Below are 27,969 nucleotides of genomic sequence, written 5' to 3' on the forward strand. Positions count from 1 at the left end.
GATTTGAATTTAATGTGGTTTTAAGTTGAGATTAATCCCATAATCTCAAAGTCGAGGCAAGTAGATTTGAATTCAATACTAGGATTGCGCCCCATCCATCTTTTTTCTTCCTCATCTTTCTGTTGAATAGTGTTACTGTGAAAGAGATGGTGGAGGCTCGAATTTCTCATGAGTATGGAATTAGAAAGTAATGTTAGAGTTGTTAATGATAATACCCCGTCTTTTATTAACAACTCTAGGTGGGGGTGGGGGTTTAATACTTTCTTTAGGAAAGCAAAAGAAGACAAGGTGAGTTGGTCCCATTATAAAATCAAGTGAAATCTGTGTCCATCGCTTTACCCTAAATCAACGCATGTGATGCGGCCAGGTGTTCTTCTAGTTTTTTTAATTCCCTCGTCCGGTCTTTGTATCGATCTACTTAGGGTTTTGCTCCCTCTGCATTAGGCTCTGTAGTGAGGGAGCGTGGGCATGTCTTCTACATCGATGATGATGGCTCGTGTGAAAGCAGAGCAAGTCCCAGTTTCACCTTGGCAAAATGCAGAGCAAATGTGTTGTATAAGTGTGAAATTAGAGCCATTTTCACCTTCGCAAAATGAAGAAGAAGAAGAAGCAGAACAAGTGGAGGCTCCTTCATCTTCTTCTTCTTCTTCTCTTGTTAAATCATGTGTAGGCGAGTTGAATGGCCTCTCCTCTGCTCTCTCCATTTTCACCAAACAATGGAACGCGTTGGAGCACCATCTCTGCTCTCTCCAGAATTCCATTGAGAAGCTCGACTCACCCGACGTTTCTGAGATCGAAAGAATCTGCGACACCATGAATAGCGGGAGCCTGCACCAATACGTGGCCACCCATCTTCACCACACCCCCGACACCGACAAGCTCCGTGACGAGGTTTCTAAGGCGCTGACAGGGGCTCCCAACCCACCAAGGCTTGTCTTGGATTGCATTGCTGCCTTTTATCTCCAAACAACAACAACAACACCTACTTGTGCTCCTATCGGCACACCCTGCTTACTCATCCTCGAATTCTTCCTCTATGCGGCGGCGGCCAGACCAGGCTTCTCCTCCTCCCAAGCCCAAGACATCATCGACCCTTTTGTCAAGGCAGAGGCTGAGACGGCTGCCATTGCTTGGCGCACCCGCCTCCTCCATGAAGAAGGTGGCATTCCCAATGCCAGACCTTCGGATGCCCTAGGCTTGCTGCTTTTTCTAGCCTCCTTCGGGATTCCGTCCGACTTTGCCAACGACCATCTCTACCAGCTCATTTGCTTGGCTGTATTACGGAAGAATTCCAAATTACGCAAGAAGGCCGACGTCCTTCGCCTTTCCCCTGTCCTTGTCGACAGGGTTCAAGGTTTAACAAATCCCTAATTAAATAATCTGCTTTCCTGCTTTTGAATTCTTATTTATATAACTTCATCTTAAATTGTTGTAGTAGGGCAAACTCTGAATTTAATTTGTAGAGTGTTGGATTCTCTCTTCTTCTTTTTCCCCCTTCTAGAAAACCGAATAAAAGGTCCAGAAATAATCATAATTTTCGAGAAATAAGATTGAGCAAATTGAATTCAGACTGAATGATAGGATTCCTTGTCGACTGTAGAGCATTGTGAGTATTCGGGCATCAAAACATAATATGTTTTTAGAATTTAACCTCCAACTTCATTTCAGTTTATCTTTTGATGAAGTAATTCCAACTTATCTCCCTTCATTTCCTTATTTAAACATTAAAAATAGTAAAACTCCATGCCATCTATTTCAAATGAATTTGTAATTTATATTTTGCTATATTTAATTGAATTACAAATGCAAATTTGTGTTTGGACTTGGCTTGATTTATAGGGTTTAAATTGGGATCAGATTTTGATAACTCTGCTCGGAGTAGTTTGCAGTGCTGAATGTTGATATTGTAAGTGCTCATTTCGATAGGAGCATGATCACGGATCTTGGGTGTTTAAACTTCGAAGATTACACGTATTCATTAGATTCTATTCATTTTGAAACTAATGGTCGTAAAGCGCTTACTAGAGTCCATGGGTGTCGGTTCCTTTGTGCGCGAGCGTCAACCAGAGATCATGATCATCAATAGAAGCTCGCAAATGTCTCTCCTCTCTGGTTTCTCCTTGCTTCACGACCAACAGTGATGGGGACCGGCTTTCATATGCTCTACTTGCCTTGGACTGCAAGGGGATGGAAGGCTTGAAGTCGTGTGCAAGTTGGGACGTGGAGGGGACTCTTATAGAGGTTGGGCTGAGGAGACTCCTCATCACATCTCTCTTGTCTCCAGCTTCCCCCTCTTTTTGTTCACGGGTTCTCAACCGATAATCATCACAAGAGTTTGTTTTCCATCAAACTTTATATGGTTTGTTATAACTTTAGGTGGTATTTATAAAAAGGAAATTGTGATTAAGGACTATGTTCGGGTATTTATAAATACCAATAAAAAATAGATCTCGACTGTTTATAAATAACTTACGGTTATATTACTTGCAATCTCACCAAAATGAATATACATTTTTTTTTTGAATTGTAATATATTATGAATAAAAGAAGAGGAACAATATACAAGGCCAAGCCGACCGAGAAGGTCAACCAAGATGGCAAGATACAAAGAAGATCAGAAAAGCAACACTACAAACAACACTACAAACACATCCATTAGGGAGACAAAAAATCAAATAGCTGATGCTCTTATTTTCCCACTCCAACTCTATCAAGCTTGTCTGCCCCAGCGTTGGTGAATCTCTTGACATGGTGAAAGACTACTTCCAAATCTCCCAACCGATCTCTAATCTCGTCGATCCACCTGGCAAATCTCCAAGGGGTGGGTATATTACCTTTCAACCACCGAATGACATTAAGAGAATCACCCTCCACAGTCACCTTTGCTAAATCAATGGACTCAACGAATCTGATACTCTGTAAGGCTGCTCTGATCTCTGCCTCATTTGAATATGCCACTCCTATCGGGCCAGAGAAAGCCCAAACTGTATTCCCCAGCTCGTCTCTAAGAAGGCCATCAATCCCAGACGGACCGGGGTTGCTTAAGCTATAGCCGTCAAAGTTAAGCTTTAGGCACCTCAGAGGAGGAGGGCTCCATTATGGGCCGCCAGAATCTTCACGTTCACTACTAGAACACACCTCTCTCCAACCAAACTGAAGATCATAAGCCGAGATGAATCTAAATTCGGGGAGAGCTGCCCACGAGATAGATAAAGCGACAACCATGGTGGATACGAAGAGAGGGCTTTTCTTCACACCTTTAAAAACTCTAGCATTTCTCTCCTTCCAGATAGACCAAATCGCAGCCAATAGAGATAACCTCAATAATATCTTACCTTTCTTACGCCAAGGGGAGAAATCCCAACAGTTGGCTAAGTCCACCAACTTGGCATGGGAAATCAAATCCAATCCAAACCTCTGAAGGATCCTACTCCAAACGGAACGCGCAAATTTGCAATGTAAGAGGAGGTGGTCCACCGACTCCCCGGCCTCTATGCACAATGCACAGTGATCCACTATGAACATATTCCGACTTCTAAGATGTTCTGCTATTAGAATCTTATCGAGGATCGCCGTCCAACCAAAAGCACACACCCTGGGAGGACCAGGAATGCTCCAAACTTTGGCTGACTGAAGAGATCCCGTGCAGGAAGTGACCTGAAGGTAGAATGACTTGACATTAAACTCCCCTGAAATGCACCAAATCCAAACCCTTTTGTCCGTCCCCGAATGGCTTATGTATTGCGACTCTAGCATCTCTAGGAGTTGAGTTATACTCTCTAACTCTCTATCAAAAAACTTTCTGCGAAAATTAAAATTCCAAGAAATACCATTTTCCCCAAGCAACATATAATCCGAAACCCATGCCTCCATGTTAATCGCAATCAAGAAAAGATCAGCAAACATGTTTTTAAAAGAAGTCTCACCACACCACTTGTTATGCCCGAACCTAACTCTTTCCCCTGAGTAAACCCTGAAGCGAATCCCATTGTTAAACTTAAACCTCAGTTTTAAGATATCTCTCCACATTGTCACCCCCCTTTTCTTGAATTTTTCGTCAGATATCCAATTTCCATGACCTACTCACTTATCTCCAATTAAGTGGACCCACAAATAAAGACTTTCCTCCCCAAATCTCCAAAGCCAGTTACTAAGGAGGGCCATGTTTACCTCCTTAAGCCTTCTAATTCCCAAGCCTCCCAACTTCAAAGGTTTGCAAACTTCCTTCCATTTCACTAATGCCATTTTCCTTTTATCATTCGCGCCCCCCCAAAGAAATCTTCTTTGAATATACTCGATATGTTTCACAATGGTAATCGGACATTTAAATACGGACAATTAATAAATCGGAATATTAGCCAAGACCGCCTTAATAAGTGTAATTCTCCCACCCAAGGATACCAAATTATGCTTCCACGTGTCGAGCCTTCTCTCTACTCTATCAACAATAGGGTCTCATTGTTTTTTTTTTGATTTGCCACGCCCCAACCGAAGACCCAAATAGGTAGTAGGGAAAACGCCAACACTGCAACTCAAAAGACTAGCCAACCCTTCGAACTCAGATTGGGCCACATGAATCCTAAGAATCTTGGATTTGGAGAAATTTGATCTCTGACCTTAGAAAATCTCATAACACCTTAAAATCGCTTTGAGCTTCAAAATCTTTTCTATAGAAGGAACACTAAACACTAAAGTGTCATCGGCAAACTGAAGATGAGAAATTTGTGGCCCCTCTTCGCTAAGCCTCAATCCTTCGATCAAACTCAGATCTTTACCCTTATCTAGCATTTTATTAAACATCTCCGCCATAATCATAAAGAGAAAAGGGGAAAGGGGGTCCCCTTGCCTCAAAGCCCATCTTATCCACCTCAGCGCGTTCCAAGAAATCGACGTCACCAATTTTTTTTTGAATGATTATAAATATCAACCTCACTATTGGTGGTCAATATGTGGTATGTGGTCCTAGGTCCCTATATGAATCCTGAGTTAGGTTTAGCGTGGGATGGGGAGGAGGGTGGGTGGTCTTTAGACGGGTGAATAGACTTGGAAAAAACCTTAAAGATAGTGACATTGATAGCCTCCCATCCTTAATAGGGCTCCTTAGTAAGTCTTACCTTTCTTTCCTTGAACTTGTCAAAAGAATTTGGTTACTATGCACCCAAGCTACTTTTTCATTCAATCTTTGTGTCATAGCTTGTTTGATTTGGGAGGAAATATCCTTCTGCAAGGCTTTGGAAGTCCATAGCACCACCACGAGTGATTGCCTTCTCTCCAAAGGAGATGGCATCTTATGCAAGTAGGATGAAAAGTCATTAGATCATCTAATGGTCCATTATCCGTTTTCATGCCGCCTTTGATGTGCCTGTCCTAAGGGCTTTGGAGTTTATTGGTGTTTCGGTGCTCAATTATGAATATCTTTCTCAATTGGGGATGTAGTCCTTTTGGAAGTGTCGGAAAAATCCTTTGGGAAATCGTCCCATGCATGTTATTTGGCAAATTTATGAGAGAAACAGCCGCATTTACACACACAATGTGGCTGGATGGAATTAAATTTTGATAAGTTGTTTAATGGAGAACCTGTAGCAAATTTGGGAGAACTTGATAACGCTTTTGATGATACAAATTGGAGGTTTGTTCGTAGAATCTGAACATCAGAGGTAAGAGTAGCTATGAAAAGTATGAAATTAGGTAACGCTAGGGGGCCTGACGATATTCCTATTGAGACTTGGAGATGCTTGGGTGATGTGGGTTTAGTTTGGTTAACTAGATTATTTAACAATATTTTGAAGACTAAGATAATGCCTGATGAGTGGAGGAAGAGTACATTAATACCTATTTATAAGAATAAAGGGGATATTCAGAGTTGCACCAATTATCGGGGAATTAAGCTAATGAGTCACACCATGAAGCTTTGGGAGAGGGTAAATGAGCATAGACTAGAAAAGAGACTAAGGTGTCAGAGAATCAATTTGGTTCCATGCCGGACGATCGACTATGGAGGCTATCTTCTTGATTAGGCGGTTAATGGAGAGATTTAGAGAAAATAAAAAGGACCTTCATATGGTTTTCATTGATTTAGAGAAAGCATATGATAGGCTTCCCAGGAGTGTTATGTGGTGGGTCCTTGAAAGAAAAAAAGTGCCTACTAAATATGTTGATGTGATTAAGGATATGTACGATGGAGCAATAACTAGTGTTAGAACCACGGATAGCACGTCTAGTGAGTTTTCAATTACAATAGGACTGCACCAAGGATCAGCTATAAGCCCTTATATTTTTACGCTAGTTATGGATGAGCTTACGGAGGGTATCCAGGATGAGGTGCCGTGGTGTATGTTATTTGCAGATGATATAGTATTAATCGACGAAACCATAGCAGGAGTAAATGCTAAATTAGAGTTATGGAGAACTACTTTGGAATATAAAGGTTTTAGACTGAGTAGGACTAAGACAGAATATATGGAATGCAACTTTAGTAATGTAAGGAGGCGGGACGAGGACAATGTAAATATGAGTGGACAGGAGGTACCTAAGAGGGATATATTTCGATATCTTGGTTCAATTCTACATAAGGAAGGAGAGATTGAAGAGGATGTTAACCATAGAATAAGAGCAGGTTGGTTGAAGTGGCCAGTCATGCTGTACGGCTCAGAATGTTTGGCCACCAAAAAGCAGCATGTGCATAAGATGAGTGTAGCGTAGATGCGAATGCTTAGATGGATGTGCGGCCACACAAGGTTAGATGGAATTAAAAATGAAGACATTCGTAAAAACGTGGGGGTGGCTCCAATCGAGGAGAAGATGAGAGCACCGCTTAAGATGGTTTGGACATATCCAACGTAGGCCTTTGGATGCTCCGGTGAGAAGAGGTGACTCGTGCCAAATTGAGGGAGTAAAAAGAGGTAGGAGTAGACCGAAAATAACATGGGTAGAAACAGTGAGGAAAGACTTGATAGCTAGGAACATAATAGAGAACATAACCTTGGATAGGATAGAATGGAAGAAAATGATCCACGTAGAAGAACCTAACTAGAACCAGGATTAGAGCCGCGTAGATCCCTTTTACCTTCTTCATGATTTTTTTTCTAAAGGATTCATTTAGCTGACCCCAACTAGCTTGGGACAAAGGCTTTGTTGTGTTGAGTTGAGTTGTTGTAAAGGCAAGCCGGGTGTTGCCCTTACTAATATAGGGGCAAAATTCTGCAGAAAAGCTCCGGATCCGCCCGTTTTAGCAATTGGCCAACAAACCTTCGGCTCCCCACACGGTTGTAAGTTGAACGAGTGTAGGTGACGTTTTTCGAGATTCGGATCGATATTTATTGGTGGCTTTTGCCGGACATGCGGGTGAGTGCGATGCTAATGAGGCGGAAGCATGAACACGGTTGTAAGTTGAACGAGTGTAGGTGACGTTTTTCGAGATTCGGATCGATATTTATTAGTGGCTTTTGCCGGACATGCGGGTGAGTGCGATGCTAATGAGGCGGAAGCATGAAGAGTAGCAGGTGTCATTGCTGAAATTCTTGACTTGCGCTTCAAACTCTATTCGGAAGTTCATCACAAGTTGAGATCATGAAATGAACTAGGGGACCAAATGGAAAAATAAGGGGGTGGATTGGGAGAATATAGTTATTGGCAGCTCCATACCAGTCTAGTGTCTGCTCAATTACCCAAAGTCTTGGTCTGTTGATTTTGTGCTTTGGGATTTTGAGATATTTTTTTTTCTTGGTGCCAGTTGTATCATTTTCTTTTTCTTACACATGGGACATCTGGTCCCTAGTAGTTCAGTTTGCCTTTTCTGTGCCGTGACTTCATTATTGCAATAAAGTTCTTGTTATTTAAAAAAAAAATTATGTTCCTCTTCTTATTCTTCTATGGAGTGTTAAACTTGAATCGTATCTGTGATTTCAATGACTTATGCTACCCAGATATCAAGTCGTAGATGCATGAGGCAGCATCACATTCTTTTTATTTTTTTTTGAAAGTTGACATATCTATTGATAATAACAAATATACAGAACTTTGGGACCAGTAGTCCCTCCGCATTACATCATAAAAACACAAAAGCAAAATAGCCCATATATGTACTACGCCAACAAAAACAATCCAAGATTTAAAAGACACAGATAAGGGAAGACTCGATAAGCGAAAGACCAAGGTCTCTCAAGCAAAACACGAGTACAACATTAATCGGGTCCAAATCCGCCATCATGTCTGAGGTCTTTCTTCCAGCATCACATTCTTTTCATCTGAATTTTGAGAACACTTCATTGCATATCACTTACTATATATGTATTGATTTTAGCAAGGATCGAGTACGATGGATCTTCTACCTGATTTCGTTGGGCACTGCAATGGCAAGGATATGATGTGCAAGTGACATCACTTCCTATGCGATATATTTTTGGGTGCTGTTATTGCCAACCCTAAAATTAAGTACCCCAATCATCTTTTCTATTATGTATCTAAATGGTGCTTTCTAAAATGACTAGAAGACCCTTGATTTTCTCACACGAAGCATAGAACATGGGAGAAGAGAAAGAAGGTAAAGGATGAAGAAGAGGGAAGAGAAGGTAAGGAAAAAAAGGAAGGAGAGAAGGAAGCTCTCCTCTCGCGCTGACCATCTCGTTCTACATTCAGTCCCCTTTTCAAAAAATCCAGCTTCCCTACGGAGTTGAGGTTATTTGGTGTGCGATAGCGCTTCGGCCAGCCAAATGTGGTTCTTCGTGGTTGTGTTCTTGGGCAATACAAGTGTCGTGGAGATTCTCATCACACCACCTGAGAGCTCCCATCCATCTCCAAGGTGGTACCAATCGCTTAATCTACCTCTCACTAATGATATACTAAATCAGATCATGCATTCTGATCATGTTAGCCAGGTTAGGTTTATCTCCTATGCAATCTAATGGATTTATTTTGGCTAGAGAAGGTAGTTATATTGCAAGTCTAGATGTTTACATTTTGTGTTTATCTCATTGAATTTGTGTTGTTTTTTAATTAATATTTTATTTTTTTGGGCCTCTGCAGTTTATAACTCTTCTATTTTCTTCATCTGCATGGATTGAATTTTATTTGTTCTAGGGTTCAAGGGAAAACCCTTGTTAGAGTTCTGCATTCATTCTGCAACTTATATCCAGGGATTGAAATGGTTTTTCAAGATTATGTATTTGAGCTGGGTTTTTCAGGCTTATGTATGTGCCAAGTTGATGGAGTAAAAAGAGGTGGGGGCAGACCGAAAACAACTTGGGTAGAAACAGTGAGGAAAGACTTGAGGGCTAGGAACATAACAAAGAACATGACCTTGGATAGGAGAGAATGGAAGCAAATGATCCATGTAGACGAATCCAACTAGTGTCAGGATTAGACTTATTCAATTTGAACCGGGTAGATACTTTCACCTTCTTCATGAAAGTTTTCTAAAGGATTCATTAGCCTACCCCAACTAGTTTGGGACAAAAGGCTTAGTTGAGTTGAGTTGAGTTGTATGTATTTGAGCTCAATATTTGGTTTTATACTTCTAGGGCTTCAGGAATTCCCCTTATTTTATCTTTGCAATGGTGGGAAGTGCTGTGCCAAATTTCACCAAACCTTTCATCCATTAGAGAGAAGTTTAAAAGTGTTTTTGGAAATCTCATACATTGAATTCCATCTGTTTTTAAGGTCTCAATAAACTGATTCCACCTATTTTTAATGCCTCTATACCTTGAATATCTGATCTTCTTAGTATCTTACATACCTTGAATTACATCCATGATCTATTTAGCGTTATGAAACTTCTCCCACTGCAAGTAGCTTTGTTTTAAAATGGGGCCCACCTTGTTATTTTGATACTCTATCTTCAATGGTTCCTTCTTGTCATTCTTCCTCTTCTTCATTATATCATAGCCAAATTCTGAGTAACCTCTGAAATTGTCTTTAACGAAACCTAGAGGCTCTACTTGATATATTCTAGCATCTTGTCTCTCTCTGGTTGTTGCAACTAAACAGAAGAAAATGAGTGCATATTCTTTTTAGAAAATTAGTTTTAGACTGGCGGAAGTGCCTAATTTGAGGGGTGGTACTACTAGCTTCTTAAACTTTTAGTACAGTATAAGTGTAATTCTAGTAGCTTAAATTTTTTTAACAATTGATTCATTTCAAAAACATAAATAAATAACAATTGATTAATTTCTGTAATGCTTATAAGATCCCGTGTTTGTAAACTAATGATTCTATGCATTTTTTAAGTTTCTGATTGTGTGTGAGTATTTTTTATGGTTTATTAATTAGTAGACATGTCACCGGACAGAAGTATTCTAGTGTTTAAAAAATACACAATTTTGAATCCTTGACCATCTCGGTTGAAGATTTTTTTTTCTCTTTGCTCTTTTAATAAATTTATCACAATTAAAAAAAAAAACACACAAAATGGGATTGTAGCGCAATAATTAGGTTCACTTTATTTTCAAGGAGAGTTAAAGGTTCAATTTTACAGAGGGGGTGGGAAGGGGAAAAACATCTGTGCACGTATGACCCCTTTCCTGTTCAAATGAACGGGAAATATTTCTCACATACAACCATTTGCCAGTCTAAAATAGGTATATATTGTCATTTGCCACCAATGCAGCTGCCAAACATTTGATATATGTGCCATGCATTAGGTCTTATCATGCAAATATACTCAAAAGTTTCCATAATGTACTTATTTCCCGTTGTCCCATTTGTTACCAATCCGGTGTCAACTGTTAAAATATGCCCCTCTGTTAATTGCCCTTTGCTTTTTCTTTGTTTCATTAAAAAATTCCCATGCTTCATACCATAGTTGCCACTTGCCAGTGCGGGAAGCGAAAGCGAGAGCGAAGCGGGAAGCGAAGGCTCATGGAAAAGTGGGAAGCATGAATTGTTAGATAATTTTTTTTAATGGTTAATTTTTTTAAATATCCAAAAAATCAAAATTACTAAAAATCATAAGAAATAATTATATGAACCAAATATTTAAAAACAACTTTTTATTACTTAAAACATTAAATTTATTGTAATCCATCAAAATAAATTATAAATCACATCTCATATTTCATCCCCAGACCCCGCAATGGTGGGAGCCTCGTGCACTGGGTCACCCTTTATTATCTCATATTTCATTGTTCTACTTTTAAATGTACTTATTTAGTTATCTCCTAAATCCTTCTAAGGGCGGTCATAAGCATAAGCAGAATCATCATATTCAATGGAGCAATACCCCTCGTCATCATCACCAACATCTTTAGGAACATCTCCAGGATTGGCGTCATCTACGTCTTCCGCAGCATCTACTCTAGCAAGATCTTCAACATTTTGCCAACGTAAATAATTTTTTGTTAAGACAATGGGGTCATCCTCTACAACCCAATCCATCATAACATCCAAGTTGTAAAGATCCAACATTTATTTAAAGGAAAATCACTATCAGCTGAAATGTCTGTGTTGACTGGTGCCTGACTAGACGAAAAAATTTTAGAGACCAAATTATGAGATTTTTTTACCGGAATTTTGGGATTTAATAATGTTTGGATAATATAGAATTTATGAATTTTTATTTGTACTTTGACAATCTTGGTCTCTTTTTAATGAAATTTTTGGCTATCATTCAAAAAAAAGAATTTATGAATTTTTAAAATTGGCAAATTACCTCATCGTTTGGAAGTTAAGATTTTGACCCGTCCCAAAATGACCGAAAAGGGTCGGATTTTGTACTAGAACTGGAAAGTCGACTTTTAACCCTTTTAGAATTGGGTATTGTAACTATTTTTAATAAATCCAAATGGGGGGTATTCTTCTATTTGTATGTAAATACTTAAATGACCTTACATGTAAATACCCAGTTCCCTGTACTCACACAATTTCCTATATTATTAGAGAACTAAGAAGAGCCAAAAGGAAGAGGAATGAAATGGGAAATGCGGATCCTCAGTGACCTGAAACACGCTTCCCCAAACATGGAAACGCATTTCACGGGAAGTGGGAAGCGCAAGTCCCACGTTTTAGAAATGTGCTTCACCACATTGGGAAGCGTGCAGTTTCCAGTTTCAAAAACGCGTTCTCGGGAAACGTGCTTCCCACTTCCCATAGGCTTCTGGCAACTCTGCTTCAGACTTCCTATGTAACGACCCGATTTCCATGACCGGATCGCTACAAGCAAAACCTGCTAAAATACCCATAAATATATATATATATTTTTTTTGGTTAACCAACCATGAAAATTAAATAGCCATCGCTCTTATTCCATTTCCAAAATGTCTCCTTACAATAACTTTAACTTAAAACCACTTTACTCAATTAAGTAAAGTCTTGAACTAGCCAATTTAAAATAAATTCAAAGGGTTTGACGAAGGGTATTGTCTTCCTTAATTATTTGCTCCCATCATCCTACCCTCCTAGACGTTCTCGTGCGCAAATGCACCCTCATTAGAATTCTCTAATCCTGGGGAGAAAATAAGGTCAGCAGAATGATAGAAACTGAACCAGTATAAGAATTCAATTTAAAACAACACATCAAGATCCATATTATAGATAAGACAATTGAAACTTTTCAAAATAATGGTTCACCAAAATCTTTTGCAACTGAATAGAAAAATCATTTAAGATGATCAAATGTACTAATAACTGAAAGAGAGTAGTTAGATAATCATTATGAACAATTATAAATCTACCACATTCTTATCATATCAATTTCATTTAAACCTAGGGCACTCCAGCTCCCACTAGCTTGTTGCCCTTGCCGACACGGTCGACTCTGCGTGGACTTATTACGATAGATCATACTGCCTAGGGACTCTTGGTCTCCGTAGGATTCCGACATCAACTAGGAGGTGCGCGTTTCCCCCAAGTTGTTTACCTTTGTTTACGGGGATAACTCAATGGTTTTCCATCACCCTTTCCCATTTCCTCTTTGGATATTTCTTATGTTTCCATACGACTTCCAAGTTATTTCGTGTAATAAAAACAATTAAACTGATAATTCCTTATTAGAAATCAGATTCATTTCCAACATGTAATACAAGAGACAAAATTTCATTTCCTCATAGAATAGTTTAGAAAACAAAAAGATTTAGATACTTCACCATTCTTGTTGCATAATTGAAAGCCATACGAGCAAAGTTTAGCTATCACCTGCCTTATCGAAAATGTTTTATTGAACCTGTGAGATGGATGCTCTGGAATGGCCTTGAGATAAGAGGGCGGTTTGACAGACCTGACATAAATTTAGATGCTAAGATACCCATCTAAATGTTATAGCATACATTAGAGGAGAATTGACAGTCAGAATCGTCTAACCTCCTTCTCCTAATAGCCCCTTTTTTTCTTAAATTAAAATTTATAAGATACATATATACCTGAACGAGAATAGCACACTTGTTTTCTTTTATTTATGAATTGAAATTTATTTTACTTCATATGTACTGGTTACACAGAATATTTTCATAAATCTTAGTGTTTGGAGTTAAAAATCATTTTGATGATGTGCGTTCTGATGAAAATAAATCTTGATATTTCATAACACATCGTATATATATATATATATATATATATATATATATATATATATATATATATATATGACATAACATAGAAAAATATCATTTGATCTAGGTGTGAAATCTTTTATGAGAAACTTTAAAGAAAGTCATTAAACCCATTTTAATGAATACAACTGTTGATACTTTCGTGGCCGAACACAGAAAAGTCGTTTTATCAATTTATATATTTATATATATATATATATATATATATATATATATATATATATATATATGTAAATACACGGTACTGTTGAAATATATCACATATATGTATTTAACAAGGAAGCTCTTTATTTATCTTATGCTCATAATATTGTTTAGTAGAGGTTCACATAACAAAGATCATTTTATCTACTATACATATCTTTGAACTATTTGAACAAAATAATATATATATATATGAAAAGTTGTTCTTATGTACTTTAGGTACCTATATCTGTAGGAAATTTAAAGTCTAGTTATATATAAAATTCTAGCATTTATTCTATATACAAATATTGTTAGGGAATAGAAGAATCATTTTATTTGACATATAACATAGGACTGTTGGATAAAACACATGTAATAAAATCACTCTACTTAAATTTGTTCCTAGATTAGTAGTAATAAAAAAATCATTTTTATTTAATTTATGTAACCTGTTCTTGAAATCAAACTGTCGAAATTCATTTAAAAGGCCTCCTTTAAAAATTTATTTTAACCATTTATCTGTTGAGGAAATTTTTTTTATCAATTTCTCTTTTTATAAATTAACTAATAATACCCACTCCCTTAACATTCCTTCAAATACAATGCTGATCATTCATAGAGGACATATTTATCCATGGAAATTCTAGTAAGTTAATATAAGGTCGTCAACTGATGACACTTATTTTCAAAGACGATTCTATGGAATATATACATATGGTGGTCATCAACTGATGACACATATTATGAAAGGAATTCTATTGAATTAATAGGAAATCCAAAGAAATCTCATTTCATTACATGGTGGCCATCAATTTTAATGATAAATCACCATAGTTGGAATGAAACAGGAATGAAAGGACACTTACTTGTGATGCTACAAGCTTGAAGATGACTAGGGTTCTTCTCCTTCCCATTTTTCTCTTCTCCCTTCTCTCTCTCTATTCTCACGTTTTTTTCTTTGGGCAAGAATGGGAGGAGTGCACCACTTGTCTTTTAATACTATTTTACTTTCCTTATTTTAAGATTGGAATTTATGGTGAGTGGTAAGAGGCTATGGTAAATTGCCATCAATCCAACCCCTTGATTTTATCTACAAGGCATAGTAGCTATCTTTAAGAGGTTTAAATTTCAAACGAAAATAAGAGAAAGGAAAGGAAAGACCTAAAGAGGGAAAGATGTGCACAATGAGTTGTGTGCACAATTCTTTCCTCATGGGGAATTGTGTAATTGCCCATAAAATTTGGAATCTTTCTATTTTATCTCTCATTCACTCATTTTTCATGGTTAGTAGATATTCCTAATTATATCTTACTATACCTACATTTTTAGATCATATCAAAAAGTCAAAGAATATAATTTATTTTTAGAATTAGAATAATTTGGAGGTGGCCCACTCTCTATTTAAGAGTATGCACATTTTCCCAAGCAAGGAAAAACGTGGCCCTCTTCCCACACATTAAACTTTCGGTTTTTTTTCATATTTTAAGTGACATTTTTCATGGAATTTATTTCTTTACAACAAGCCTTGATAACCTTTCAATAGCCATTGATCCAAAAGAGCAATGGATCTAAGATAATCAAGGGGAGAGAGCGATTAAATTTTTAAGATTAAGGGTTGATCAACGATGGATCATCGATCCCCACCCTTGAAATTTAGATCTACCGATCCAAAGGCCTAAATCTTAGGGTTATCAAAAAAAAGAAGTTAATCACAGTCATTACATCCTACTACCACCTTAGAAAAAAGCTCTATCCCATGCTCTGAATAGAGATTGTGTCCTTTGGGAACACCGACGTATTTGATGTTGAGGATATCATTAGCCATTCAGAGAACTGATTGTCTCATATTGTATAAACCAATAAAGTATCACAATTAGGCATGAGTCGGGAGTTGAGACAACTCACTTATATGACTCATGTGGGATGATTGAGATGGTTCTTGATTACTAGAGTGGGACTCCTCATTCACATATGATTCAGTTCCTTAGATTGCGTATTGCAATTAGTTTATTTTGTTCGACCCCAAAGTAAAAGTAAACGGACCTTGATATACACAATCTTTGATTAGCTAGATTAATAATTATGATTATCCTTGCTTTGAAAAGTCTCTTAAGTTGAGTCTCTAAATTCAGCAACCCCACCTCTTATTCTAAACCCCAAAGGCTTCTCTGTAAATAGGGGATAGGGGATCTATAGACCTCATAACTTACATATTACATTAGAGGTGGATACACTCTAGGTTAGAAGCTTGAGGCTTCCCGAGCGAATTATGGGAAGCTTCAAGGCTAGCACACTACCCACTGAAATTCCAATGTTGAAGTTTATGATCCAATGATCCATGGATTGCAAGACAACCCTTGAGAAAATCTATTTTCTCTATAAATAGTGAAGAGGGGACATATAGCCCTCATAACTGACCTATTGCATTAGTCATTAAAAAAAAAGCTTACATATTCCATTAGAGGTGGATAAAGCCTAGGGATAGGAATACCATGTGAGAAGCTCGAGTCTTCCCCAACAAATTATGGGAACCTTCAAGGCTGGCACACCTCCCTCTCAAATTCCAATGTTGAAGTTTATGACGTAATGATCCAACACTACACGGTTCACTATGCGATCACAAAGCCTGTTCTACACAGTTTCCCTTCTTATTACCTTGGTGGCTCTCATTTAGTCATTTCTAAACCCGAGGAGATTGGTATGATTGAAGGTTTTGAGACCATTAGTGGGTTGATTGTCTCCCACCTTCAATTTGCATATGATACTATCATCTTCTGTAGCAAATTCATTGGAGCAATTGTGCGGTTTGAGATGTTTTCGAAGGTGGTTTGAGGAGGTATTAGGATTGAAGATAAACAGAGGCAAAGTTTCTAGGCGGGTGTTAAATTAGAAGTTTAGAGTGATTGATCTTGCAAACTTTTTGGTTGCAAGGTGGATAATCTCCCTTTTGCCTATCTTAGTCTCCCTCTCGGATTTGGTGTCCCCTCTAAGTCATTATGGAACTCAATTATAGAGTGTATTGAGAGGAGGCTGGGTCATTGAAAAAGGATTTCTTGTTAGTTGTGGAGGAAGGGGGGCCACGCCTATAGAGGAGACCTTGATCAGCCTCACTACTTCGCCCCTTTTCAAATTTTCGATGCCAGTTGCTTATGCATTAAAAAGCTCCAATGTGACCTTTTTTGGGATGGGAAGGGAAAGAGAGGGGGGGGGGGGGAATGTTTGAAGTGGGATATTGTGTGCGGGCCTAGAGTGGAAGTGTAATGACTGTGATTAATTTTTTTTTTATCACCCTAAGATTTAGGCCTTTGGATCGGTAGATCTAAATTTCAAGGGTAGGGATCGAAGATCCATCGTGGATCAACCCTTAATCTTAAAAATTTAATCGCTCTCTCCCCTTGATTATCTTAGATCCATTGCCCCTTTAGATCAACGGCTATTGAAAGGTTATCAAGGCTTGTTGTAAGGGAATAAATTCCATGAAAAATGTCACTTAAAATATGAAAAAAACCGAAAGTTTAATGTGTGGGAAGAGGGCCACGTTTTTCCTTGCTTGGGGAAAAACGTGCATACTCTTAAATAGAGAGTGGCCCACCTCCAAATTATTCTAATTCTAAAAATAAATTATACTCCTTGATTTATTTAGATATGATCTAAAAATCTAGATATAGTAAGACATAATTAGGGATATCTACTAACTATGAAAAATGAGTAAATGAAAGATAAAATAGGAAGATTCCAAATTTATGAGCAATTACACGATTCCCCATGAGGAAAGAATTGTCCACACAACTCATTGTGCACATCTTTTTCCTCTTTTGGTCGTTTCTTTCCTTTATTTTATTTTCGTTTGAATTTTAAAACCCCTTAAAGATAGCTACTATGCCTTGTAGATAAAGTCAAGGGATTGGATTGATGGCAATCTACCATAGCCTCTTACCACTCACCATAAATTCCAATCTTAAAATAAGGAAAGTAAAATAGTATTAAAAGACAAGTGGTGCACTCCTCCCATTCTTGCCCAAAGAAAAAAACGTGAGAATAGAGAGGGAAGATCAAGTTTAAAAAAAAAAGAGAAGGGAGAAGAGAAAAAGGGGAAGGAGAAGAACCCTAGTCATCTTCAAGCTTGTAGCATCACAAGTAAGTGTCCTTTCATTCCTGTTTCATTCCAACTATGGTGATTTATCATTAAAATTGATGGCCACCCTGTAATGAAATGAGATTTCTTTGGATTTGTATCCTATTAATTCAATAGAAATTCCTTTCATTATATGTGTCATCAGTTGATGACCACTATACATATATTCCATAGAATCCTCTTTGAGAATAAGTGTCATCAGTTGACGACCTTATATTAACTTAATAGAATTTCAATGGATAAATATGTCCTCTGTGAATGATCAGCATTGTATTTGAAGGAATGTTAAGGGAGTGGGTATTATTAGTTAATTTATAAAAAGAGAAATTGATAAAAAAAATTTCCTCAACAGATAAATGGTTAAAATAAATTTTTAAAGGAGGCCTTTTAAATGAATTTCGACAGTTTGATTTCAAGAACAGGTTACATAAATTAAATAAAAATGATTTTTTTTATTACTACTAATCTAGGAACAAATTTAAGCAGAGTAATTTTATTACATGTGTTTTATCCAACAGTCCTATGTTATATGTCAAATAAAATGATTCTTCTATTACCAAACAATATTTGTATATAGAATAAATGCTAGAATTCTATATATAACTAGACTTATAATTTCCAACAGATATAGGTACCTAAAGTACATAAGAACAACTTTTCATATATATATTATTTTGTTCAAATAGTTCAAAGATATGTATAGTAGATAAAATGATCTTTGTTATGTGAACCTCTTCTAAACAGTATTATGAGCATAAGCTAAATAAAGAGCTTCCTTGTTAAATACATATATGTGCTATATTTCAACAGTACCGTGTATTTACATATATATATATATATATAAATATATAAATTGATAAAACGACTTTTCTGTGTTCGGCCACGAAAGTATCAACAGTTGTATTCATTAAAATGGGTTTAATGACTTTGTTTAAAATTTTCTCATAAATGATTTCACACCTAGATCAAATGATTTTTTTTTTCTATGTTATGTCAGTTCTATACATACATATATATATATATATATATATATATATATATATATATATATAATGTGTTATGAAATATCAAGATTTGTTTTCATCAGAACGCACATCATCAAAATGTTTAACTCCAAACACTAAGATTTATGAAAAATATTCTGTGTAACCAGTACATATGAAGTAAAATAAATTTCAATTCATAAATAAAAGAAAACAAGTGTGCAATTCTCGTTCGGGTATATATGTATCTTATAAATTTTAATTTAAGAAAAAGGGCTATTAGGAGTAGGAGGTTAGACGATTCTGACTGTCAATCCTCCTCTAATGTATGCTATAACATTTAGATGGGTATCTTAGCATCTAAATTTATGCCAGGTCTGTCAAACCGCCCTCTTATTTCAAGGCCGTTCCAGAGCATCCACCTCACAGGTTCAATAAAACATTTTTGATAATGCAGGTGATAGCTAAACTTTGCTCGTATGGCTTTCAATTTATACAACAAGAATGGTGAGGGTATCTAAATCTTTATGTTTTCTAAACTATTCTATGAGGAATGAAATTTTGTCTTTTGTATTATTACATGTTGGAAATGAATCTGATTTCTAATAAATGATTATCAGTTTAAATTGTTTTTTTCATATGAAATAACTTGGAAGTCGGATGGAAACATAAGAAATATTCAAAGAGGAAATGGGAAAAGGGTGATGGGAAACCATTGAGTTATCCCCGTAAATAAAAGGTATACAACTTGGGAGAACCGCGCAACTCCCAGTTGATGTCGGAATCCTACGGAGACCAAGAGTCCCTAGGCGGTATGATCTATCGTAATAAGTCCACGCGGAGTCGACCGTGTCGGCAAGGGCAACAAGCTAGTGGGAGCTGGAGTGCCCTGGGTTTAAATGAAATTGATATGATAAGAATGTGGTAGATTTATTATTGCTCCTATTTTTATTAAATGATTCTCTTTCAGTCATTATTACATTTGTTCATCCTAAATGATTTTTCTATTCAGTTACAGAAGATTTTGGTAAACCATTATTTTGGAAAATTACAATTGTCTTATCTATAATATATGGATCTTGATATATTTTAAATTGAATTCTTATACTGGTTCAGTTTCTATCATTCTCCTGACCTTATTTTCTCCCCAGGACTAGAGAATTCTAATGAGCGTGCGTTTGCGCACGAGGACGTCTAGGAGCGTAGGATGATGGGAGCAAATAATTATGGAAGACGATACCTTTCGTCAACCCCTTTGAATTTATTTTAAATTGGCTAGTTCGAGACTTTACTTAATTGAGTAAATTGGTTTTAAGTTAAAGTTATTGTAAGGAGACATTTTGGAAATGGAATAAGAGCGATGGCTATTTAATTTTCATATATGGTTAAACAAAAAAAATAAATTTTATGGGTATTTTGGCAGGTGTTTGCTTGTAGCGATCCGGTCATGGAAATCGGGTCGTTACAGGAAGGTGGTCTAGGGATTGGGAATATCCAGTTTTGGAATAGCCTGCTTCTTTAGAAATGGCTATGAAGGTTGGGGAGGAGTGGTACACCCTTTGGAGAACAATTATTATAGGGAAATATGGGGAAAGATTTGTAGGTGAGAGGGGAGATAGTTAGGTAGCAGTAAAGACTCAAGGGTATGACGGTCAGTTTGTGGTGTAAAAGTTGACATGTAATGTAGGTTTTTATGGAGAGGGGAGAGGCGATTAAATTTTAGGAGGTTATGGTTTGATAGTGTTCTAGTTTACCATGGCTGTCCAGGTCATTTAGGATAGTATGTGAGTAGGGTCTCCATGTTATAGATTGTTATGAGAGGCGGGATTCTTCAACGGAATTTGAAAGATGAGGAATTTTAAGTCGTTGGCCTCTCTTCTTGGTCATATTGAAGTGGTGTTTGTGTCTTCCTTCCCAAGGATAGGATGATATAGACCCCGAATCATGAAGGTATCTTCATGGTCCCTTTGTCTGAGTTTCACCAAGGGCAAGCACCTATCTTTCTATTCGGTTAACTAAAAAGTGTGGTGGTCCCATGATCCCTCAAAAATCCAAAGTTCTTGTTGGAACGTTATCAAAAAAAAAATTCAATGCTCTCAATATCCTAAAGAGAAAGAGTTGACAAATGGTGAATGGATGTGCTTTGCAAGTTTGTGGAAAATAATCATTTTTCTCTTGTTGCAAGGAAGGTGTGGTGTTGGCTTTTGTTCTTTTTGGTATTCTTTGGTTTTTGACTTGGTCTTTTCTCAGCCTTAATGGAAGAATGGTGCTGCCATCATCTTGGGGGGAAAAGATCGTATCGTTTGGCACCCAACACCATTCGCGGTTGCTTTGTCTATTTAGAATGTATGGAATAGATGGAATTTTGAGGATAAAGAGAAGCCAGCCAATCATGTATTTTTCACAAAAAAAAAAAAGGGAGAGAAGCCAATCGTGCAGATCCTTGGCGCAAACAGAGGAGAAGTGGGTGAGGGTGAGCAATGTAGGCCCTGTGTGAAGATCGGACGGATGCGGTGGTGCGACGTCGTTGCCCCGATGTGCAAGACTAAGAGATGAAGATCAATGCTTTGAAAAGAAATGGAGTATGAATACTACTTTTGTATTTGTGTAGAGAAAACTGTAGTAGAAATAACCATTCAAAAAAAAAAAAAAGTGTAGTAGAAATGTCTTGTAAAAATTAGAAGATAGAGTGAGTATATTGGATATAGAGCCTTTGTTCTTTTTCTTTTTTATTGGAAGAGCCTTTTTTCTTCTTGTAGAAGATGGGAGAAAAACAAAATGTTGTGAAAAGAGAGCTTTTTTCCCCCTTTGGAAGATGATGTGAATGTCTTGAGAAAAAAGCTTTTTGGTCTTTTTGTAGCGAGGGCAAGGAAGAGAGATGATGGGGATGGTGCATTAATCAAGGGAAAAGATTCCCTTTGTTTTGATTTCTATAGATTTTTGGAGAGAGAGAGAGAGAGAGCAGATATTTTCTAAAATGAGAGAGAGAGAGAGAGAGAGAGAGAGAGAGAGAGAGAGAGAGAGAGAGAGAGAGAGGATTTACCATTCCAAAACAATAGAAGAAAGAAAGGATTTCTTTTGTTAAATTTTTGGTAAATTTGAAATTAAATTATTTCTATATATGAGTATTTTTAAATTTAGGTGTTAACGGAAAGATCTGGATGGTAATCTTATTATGGAAGGTTGACTCAGCTAACATCATTTCTTGGTCTAAGAAGTCCTCCCTCATCTATTGACAATATGGTCCCAAGATGGTAATAAAGCTCCTGGTCCTGATGGGTTCACAGGTGACCTCTTCCATGCCTTTTGGTATCTTATCAAAGGAGATATTCTTGCGGCAATTGCAAATTTCTTCGAAAAAGAAACCCTTCTATCTGAAGTTAACGCTACCTTCATTTACCTTATTCCAAAAAGCCTCGACTCCAGATCAATTTCATCCTATTTCTCTTTGTAATTTTTTATACAAAATCATTTCCAAAATTTTGGCAGGGAGACTAAAGGAGTTCATGAACAAGCTTATTAATCCCTTGCAATATGCTTTTATTCGAGGCCGTTCAATTCAAGACAACATCCTCTTGACCCAGGACCTGTGCCACAATTTCCACAGACAGAGTCACAAACCAGCCATGTGCATTAAAATGGATTTGAGGAAGGCTTTCGGCAATGTAAGGCACTCCTCTCTTCTGCGATTTATGGAGAAAATGGGATTCAACCAGACATGGTGTAATTGGATTAAACAATGTATCACCACTCCCTCCTTTTCTGTCTTATTAAATGGTGTTCCCAGGGGATATTTCAGAAACTCTAATGGGCTTCGGCAGGGAGATCTGCTCTCCCCTCTCCTCTTCTGCATCTCGATGGAAATGCTATCTTGTATTCTAGAGGCAAACATTCAAAATACAAAAAAAATTTCCTCTCCCTTTCAAAGGGGAAATATCACCATTTCTCATCTATTTTTTGCAGATGATGTGATGCTTTTCAATTCTCCTACTCCTGAAGCTGCTGGTGGGATCGTCAGATGCATGGAAAGATTCAGAATCTGTTCTGGTCTAGAACCAAATCAGTCAAAAAGTGAAATCTTTTTCTCCGGTTCGAATATGGGCACAATAAACAGAATTATCTCCATCTTCAACTTCAGAACTGGAACGCTTCCAATAAGATACCTTGGTCTTCCTTTGATCTCTTCCAGACTTAAAAGACAGGATTGTCTTCCTCTTCTCGATAAATTGAAGAAAAGAATTGCTTGTTGGTCTAATAAATTCTTATCTAAAGCTGGAAGAATTGAGCTAGCAAAATCTGTGCTATCTTCCTTCCAAACCTATTGGTGTTCGGCTTTTAACCTCCCTGTTTCAATTCTCCATTCAATTGATAAGATTATCAGGGACTTTATCTGGACGGGTTCTCATCACAAGAGTTTTCACCCAATATCTTGGGAAACTCTTTGTTACCCTAAAAAAGAAGGAGGTATGGGAATCAGAAAGGCGCCTGACATTAATTGAGCTGCTCAATGGAGGCATATTAGGCACATTCTAGAGAAGTCTAACAACCCCTGGTCTATCTGGTTCCGATCCAAATACCTAAGAGGAAGAAACTTTTGGCAAATTCCAATGCCTCATACCCTTTCCTGGGGTGCAAGAAGCATTTTTAAGAACAGAGATGAATTCAAGGTCCGAATATGTTATCTGGTGGGTGAAGGAAGGGACCTGAATTTATGGACGGATCCATGGCACCCTGATGGGCCAGTGGATTCTCAAACATCTATAGGCACCATGCTATCAAACATTCCAAGGAATATATCTGTTCATGATATCCGTAGTGATCCCGACTGGAAAGAAGTCCTCAACTCTTGTCCATATGGAGAGCTCACTCAGATTGTTCATTCTTGTCTCTTCACAAAGGAGCTCCCAAGTTATCCCATCTGGAAGCCCACAACTGATGGCAAATTTTCTTTCAAAAGTGCCTGGGAAGTAATCAGAAACTGCAATCCGCTCGTACCTTGGTACTCTTCTCTTTGGTTTCCTGGCCATCTTCCTCGTCATTGCTCAGTAGTGTGGTAAGCTATTCAATCCAGACTGAGTACAAAAGACAGACTTTTCTTCTTGGGTTCTCAAAGAGACTCAACCTGTTCCCTGTGCAGATCTGAACCAGAAACTCACCAGCATCTTTTCTTTGCTTGTTCCTATTCCAGTTGGGTTTGGAGATTTATTCTCTCGAGGTTTGGGTATAGAAGAAAACCAAATAGTGGCCTCCAAAAAGAAGAAGAGTGGCTGAGAAACACCTTCAAAGGCAAGGGCCAGATTGCCAGAGCCATCAGAATTGCTTTTAGTGCTACTGTGTATCACCTGTGGAAAGAGAGAAACAGACGCGTATTCGAGGAAAAATCCACCCATAAGCCGCAAACTCTCAAAGATATTTTGGATATCATCAAATTCAGAATTCTGTACTTGAAGCTCCAAGATATCCCATCAGAAAAGAACATAAGGATCTCAAATATCCTTGATCTCCCTTGTTTTAGCAAAGAAAAGTAGTCAAGACATTGCATATGGGATCCTCCTCCAGAGGACATGGCTAAACTAAACTCTGATGACTCTTTAGCAAATGACCAGGGTAGTATTGGTGGCCTCATCCGAGGCAGTACTAGTAATATTCTGGTAATGTTTTCTTGGAATAAGGCCCCAGAAACTATTTCGGAGCTCGAACTTGAAGCCATCTTGGAAGGAGTGAAGCTAGCAAGGTCTATGGATATCAGAAAGTTATGGATTGAAACAGACTCAATGAATGCTCTTCAAATCATCACAGGAAAATGCAATTGTCCTTGGAGGAAGAAAGTCACCCTAGAGTTACTGCAAGATCTTCTCACTTCATTTGAAATGTGGAAAGTGTCGCACCAATGGAGAGAAGCAAACCAACCGGCGGACTATCTCTCTAAACATGACTGCCCTTTGAAAGGAATCAAAATTCTTCCCACCACAGCAGAGGTCTCTGAAATTCTGATGAACCTTGTTAAAAATGATGCCCTGGGAGTCAGTTACTGTAGAATGTAGTCTTTTCCCTCTGTGGCCAGTTTTGTCCCTTTGCTTCTGTTTGTCTGGCCTTGTGCTTGTGTTGCCCTTGGGGCCCCCTTGTATCCTATCTCTTTTTTAGTTAATACATCTGGTCGGGGTCCTGCCTAACCCCAGCTTGCCAAAAAAAAAAAAAAGAAGATTAGGGGGGCTTCATTGATGAGTTATTTTCAGATATGTAATTTTAATTCCTTTCGTTCCTGTAACAGCGGACGATGGAGTCGGGAAGGAAAAAAAGAAAGGTGGTTAGACTTGGTCCCCTCTTCCTCCTAATACCCTATACCCAAGTTCAACTTCGACGAGGCTTTTATTGGCAACCCCGGTCCACTGAGGCGGTGCTTTTAGGAACCATTTGGTGGGACTATGCTCTCCTTTTCCATGCCAATTGAAAGGATTCCAACGAAGCTGAGGCGAAAGCACTCTTGACTCAGCTAACATCATTTCTTGGTCTAAGAAGTCCTTTCCGAGCTATTGAAGATTACCCGGCATCATTGATGGGTGTTTTTTTTAAATGGATCATTGATGAGTTATTTTCAGATATGTAATTTTAATTACTTTCGTTCCTTTCATGTTCTTCGTAGTACTAATGTAATACTGGACTGGACTCTTTCACCCAGGGAGGAGTCGGAGGGCTTCGTTATATGCGGGGCAGTCTCTGCCCCGCCTTCTTTGTAACATTCTCTTGGTTTTATGAAGTTATATTTGCTGTCTAGAAAAAAAATAAAGGAATTTTTTAATTTAACTAAATTTTGATACAAAATGTTAGGGTATGTTGGTTTGGTCGCATGTTGGAAAATTTTAAGCAATCATCAATTTTCTCATTATTCTCTAGAAACTTTCGAAACAGATTTGGTCTGTTCAGATCTTACAGTTCTATGATCAAATTCGACTTTCAGAACATTGGCTTGAGCATCTCATTCTAAACATTCATTCTCTTTCTTTAATTGCTCGAGCATCAATGGGGGACAGTGGTCTTTTATTGTTATTGAGCTTCGATAGTGTTCTTTCGTATGCGGTATCCTCACTAAACGATTATTCTACATGTATATGATCATTGCATAAACATTACATGAATGCCTATTTATTTTTTCAGTCTTTTGTCACAGATATTATTCAGGGGATGGTGAATGATGGGATGCATGTTGCGGCTGTTAGTCTTTCCTGTGCTTTCGAGCTCAAGGCCAGGTTCTCTCCTTTGTCTCTGCTGTCATCCTTTATAATAGAAACCAACAGAACTACGAAAAAAATGAGGAGAGAAGGACAGGGTTCGCGTGTGGTATTGGTATGCTCAAGGCCAAGTTCTCTCCTTTGTCTCTGCTGTCATCCTAAATTTTGTGTATCGGGCTTACCCTTTATTTATGTTGTGTGTTATACTGTGATGTTATGGCACAGAAAGAGTCAAAAGAAAAGCAGCTAGCTGCTTTAAAATCAGTTGTCAGATGCGCGGAGGACCACCAGCTTGATCGTGCAAAGCTGCATTATCGTGGACAGCTTTCCAGCTCAAGCTGGGGCTTGAATATTGATGAGAAAATTGCCCTTTTGAAGAAAGATCTTTCAGAGATTAAGAAGGCAGAAGCAGTTTCAAAGAGAAAAGCTTCTGATGAAGAAGCTGTGTCATCGAAAAAACTGAAAAGTCTTAAAAAAAAACGTCACCTCTGGCCTACCACTGCGACACAAAGGCACTCTCGAATATCTCTGGAAAAGAGCTTGATGCTGCATGATGGGTTGTCGGATGGCGGCATTCTCAGTGGCATCTCATTGGCAGGAGGACCCATTGCTGAGCCTGAGAGAGGACCGCTGCCTGCTACTAATTTTCTTGGTGCGGCCGGAGCTGCTGGGCCAACATCAGCTGGAAGTGGTGTGGGGGTTGGAAATGGTGGTGTAGGAGGTTCATTTCCTGGAGTGGCGACCAGAGGAGATGGTGTACAAGTGGGGGAGCCATTAACAAACAACACGGTGGTGGGATCATACAACAGTTGGCATGGGAATGACATCACGGGTGGTGGGCAAAGTTTCCCATCTTCTTCAGCAATGCAAGTAGGCTTTATGGTATCAGAAACACAAGGGGGCACAGGAGGATCCAACCTTTATCAGTTCGCTGACACTGTTGCTCAAAGTGAAGCCCATCATCGCCTACCTTACTAATGAACTATTATGGGTGCTTTAGCTATTTTGGGTTTTTGGTACGGGGAAACAAGTTTTGCTGGCTACCCATAATGCAAAATATACATGGAATCATTAGCAAAATTATTTGGAAGCCCAACGCCTTTCAAAAGGCAGCTGGATTACAATCCCCTTCTACTACATGTAATTTGCAAATCATAGTAGTCAGACTGTTGACGACTGTGCAGGTCTTTGAAATACTTTTAACAGAGATTATTTTACTCAGCCTTTTCTGTATGGGAGATATGATATTTGCATCCCTTGCTTTTGGTAATGGCAGTGCATAACTAAACACCAGTTTGATTGCCTCGTCTGCATTTTGAGATTGTGGATGGACATAAAGAATGTGCTTTTGTTGATATTTGAACTATTTAAAGACCTTCTGCTTACATCTATGAATGTTTTCGGTCTTTGTATTTGGCACTTTCGTTGTGATCTAAGCCGTTGAGATGTGGGCCTCCCCTGGACTGGTCTAGCATTGCTAGAACCAAACTAATAGAAGATCCTAACCCACAATCCAAAACTGGTTCTTCTTAAGGTTTGATCCTAAACTCATACGTCTGAGGCCCTGCTCGTTTTGAGTTTTGAGAATTGATGATTTTGAAGCCAGAACTAACTATTGTACTCAATATTGTGTTTTAATTTTGAGTACAATAATCAGTACTGGAAATTTTCAAAATCCAATATGTGGGCTTTCAAATGGACAGCTATAAAATTCGGCCAACTTGCAGGGCCTTAAAACCGGCGGTTATAAAATAAAAAACCCACTATCTATGTTCAGCAGGAAAACCTTCAGAAGGAAAACCTCCACAAATTAGAGGCTTAGAACTGTCTGAAATCGTCCATTCATTTCAAGCCTAGCAGATAAAAGGCTTGGGTCATCCAACATAGGCCAATTGCAC

The 27,969-nt window shown here is 38.0% G+C and overlaps 1 protein-coding gene across 1 annotated transcript; it reads left to right on the forward strand.

Moving 5' to 3' along the window:
* Positions 1–413: 413 nt before the first annotated feature.
* On the forward strand, positions 414–27,456 carry LOC143887710 (protein FRIGIDA-like). The gene is made up of 3 exons (XM_077391860.1): positions 414–1,354; positions 26,011–26,186; positions 26,297–27,456. The coding sequence occupies exons 1-3, from the start codon at positions 469–471 to the stop codon at positions 27,047–27,049; spliced, it is 1,815 nt and encodes a 604-aa protein (XP_077247975.1). The 5' UTR covers positions 414–468; the 3' UTR covers positions 27,050–27,456.
* Positions 27,457–27,969: the final 513 nt, after the last annotated feature.

Source organism: Tasmannia lanceolata, unplaced genomic scaffold (genome assembly GCF_043159265.1).
Source record: "Tasmannia lanceolata isolate RefF3 unplaced genomic scaffold, GAP_Taslan_0.1 ptg000012l, whole genome shotgun sequence".
Classification (NCBI taxonomy): Eukaryota; Viridiplantae; Streptophyta; class Magnoliopsida; order Canellales; family Winteraceae; genus Tasmannia; species Tasmannia lanceolata.

Excerpts from the sequence above, each read along its gene's own strand:
- LOC143887710 (XM_077391860.1), top strand. The coding sequence starts at position 469 with ATGTCTTCTACATCGATGATGATGGCTCGTGTGAAAGCAGAGCAAGTC. Across the intron at positions 1,355-26,010 it reads CCTTGTCGACAGGGTTCAAG|ATATTATTCAGGGGATGGTG; the intron begins GTTTAACAAATC and ends CTTTTGTCACAG. Across the intron at positions 26,187-26,296 it reads AGGGTTCGCGTGTGGTATTG|AAAGAGTCAAAAGAAAAGCA; the intron begins GTATGCTCAAGG and ends GTTATGGCACAG.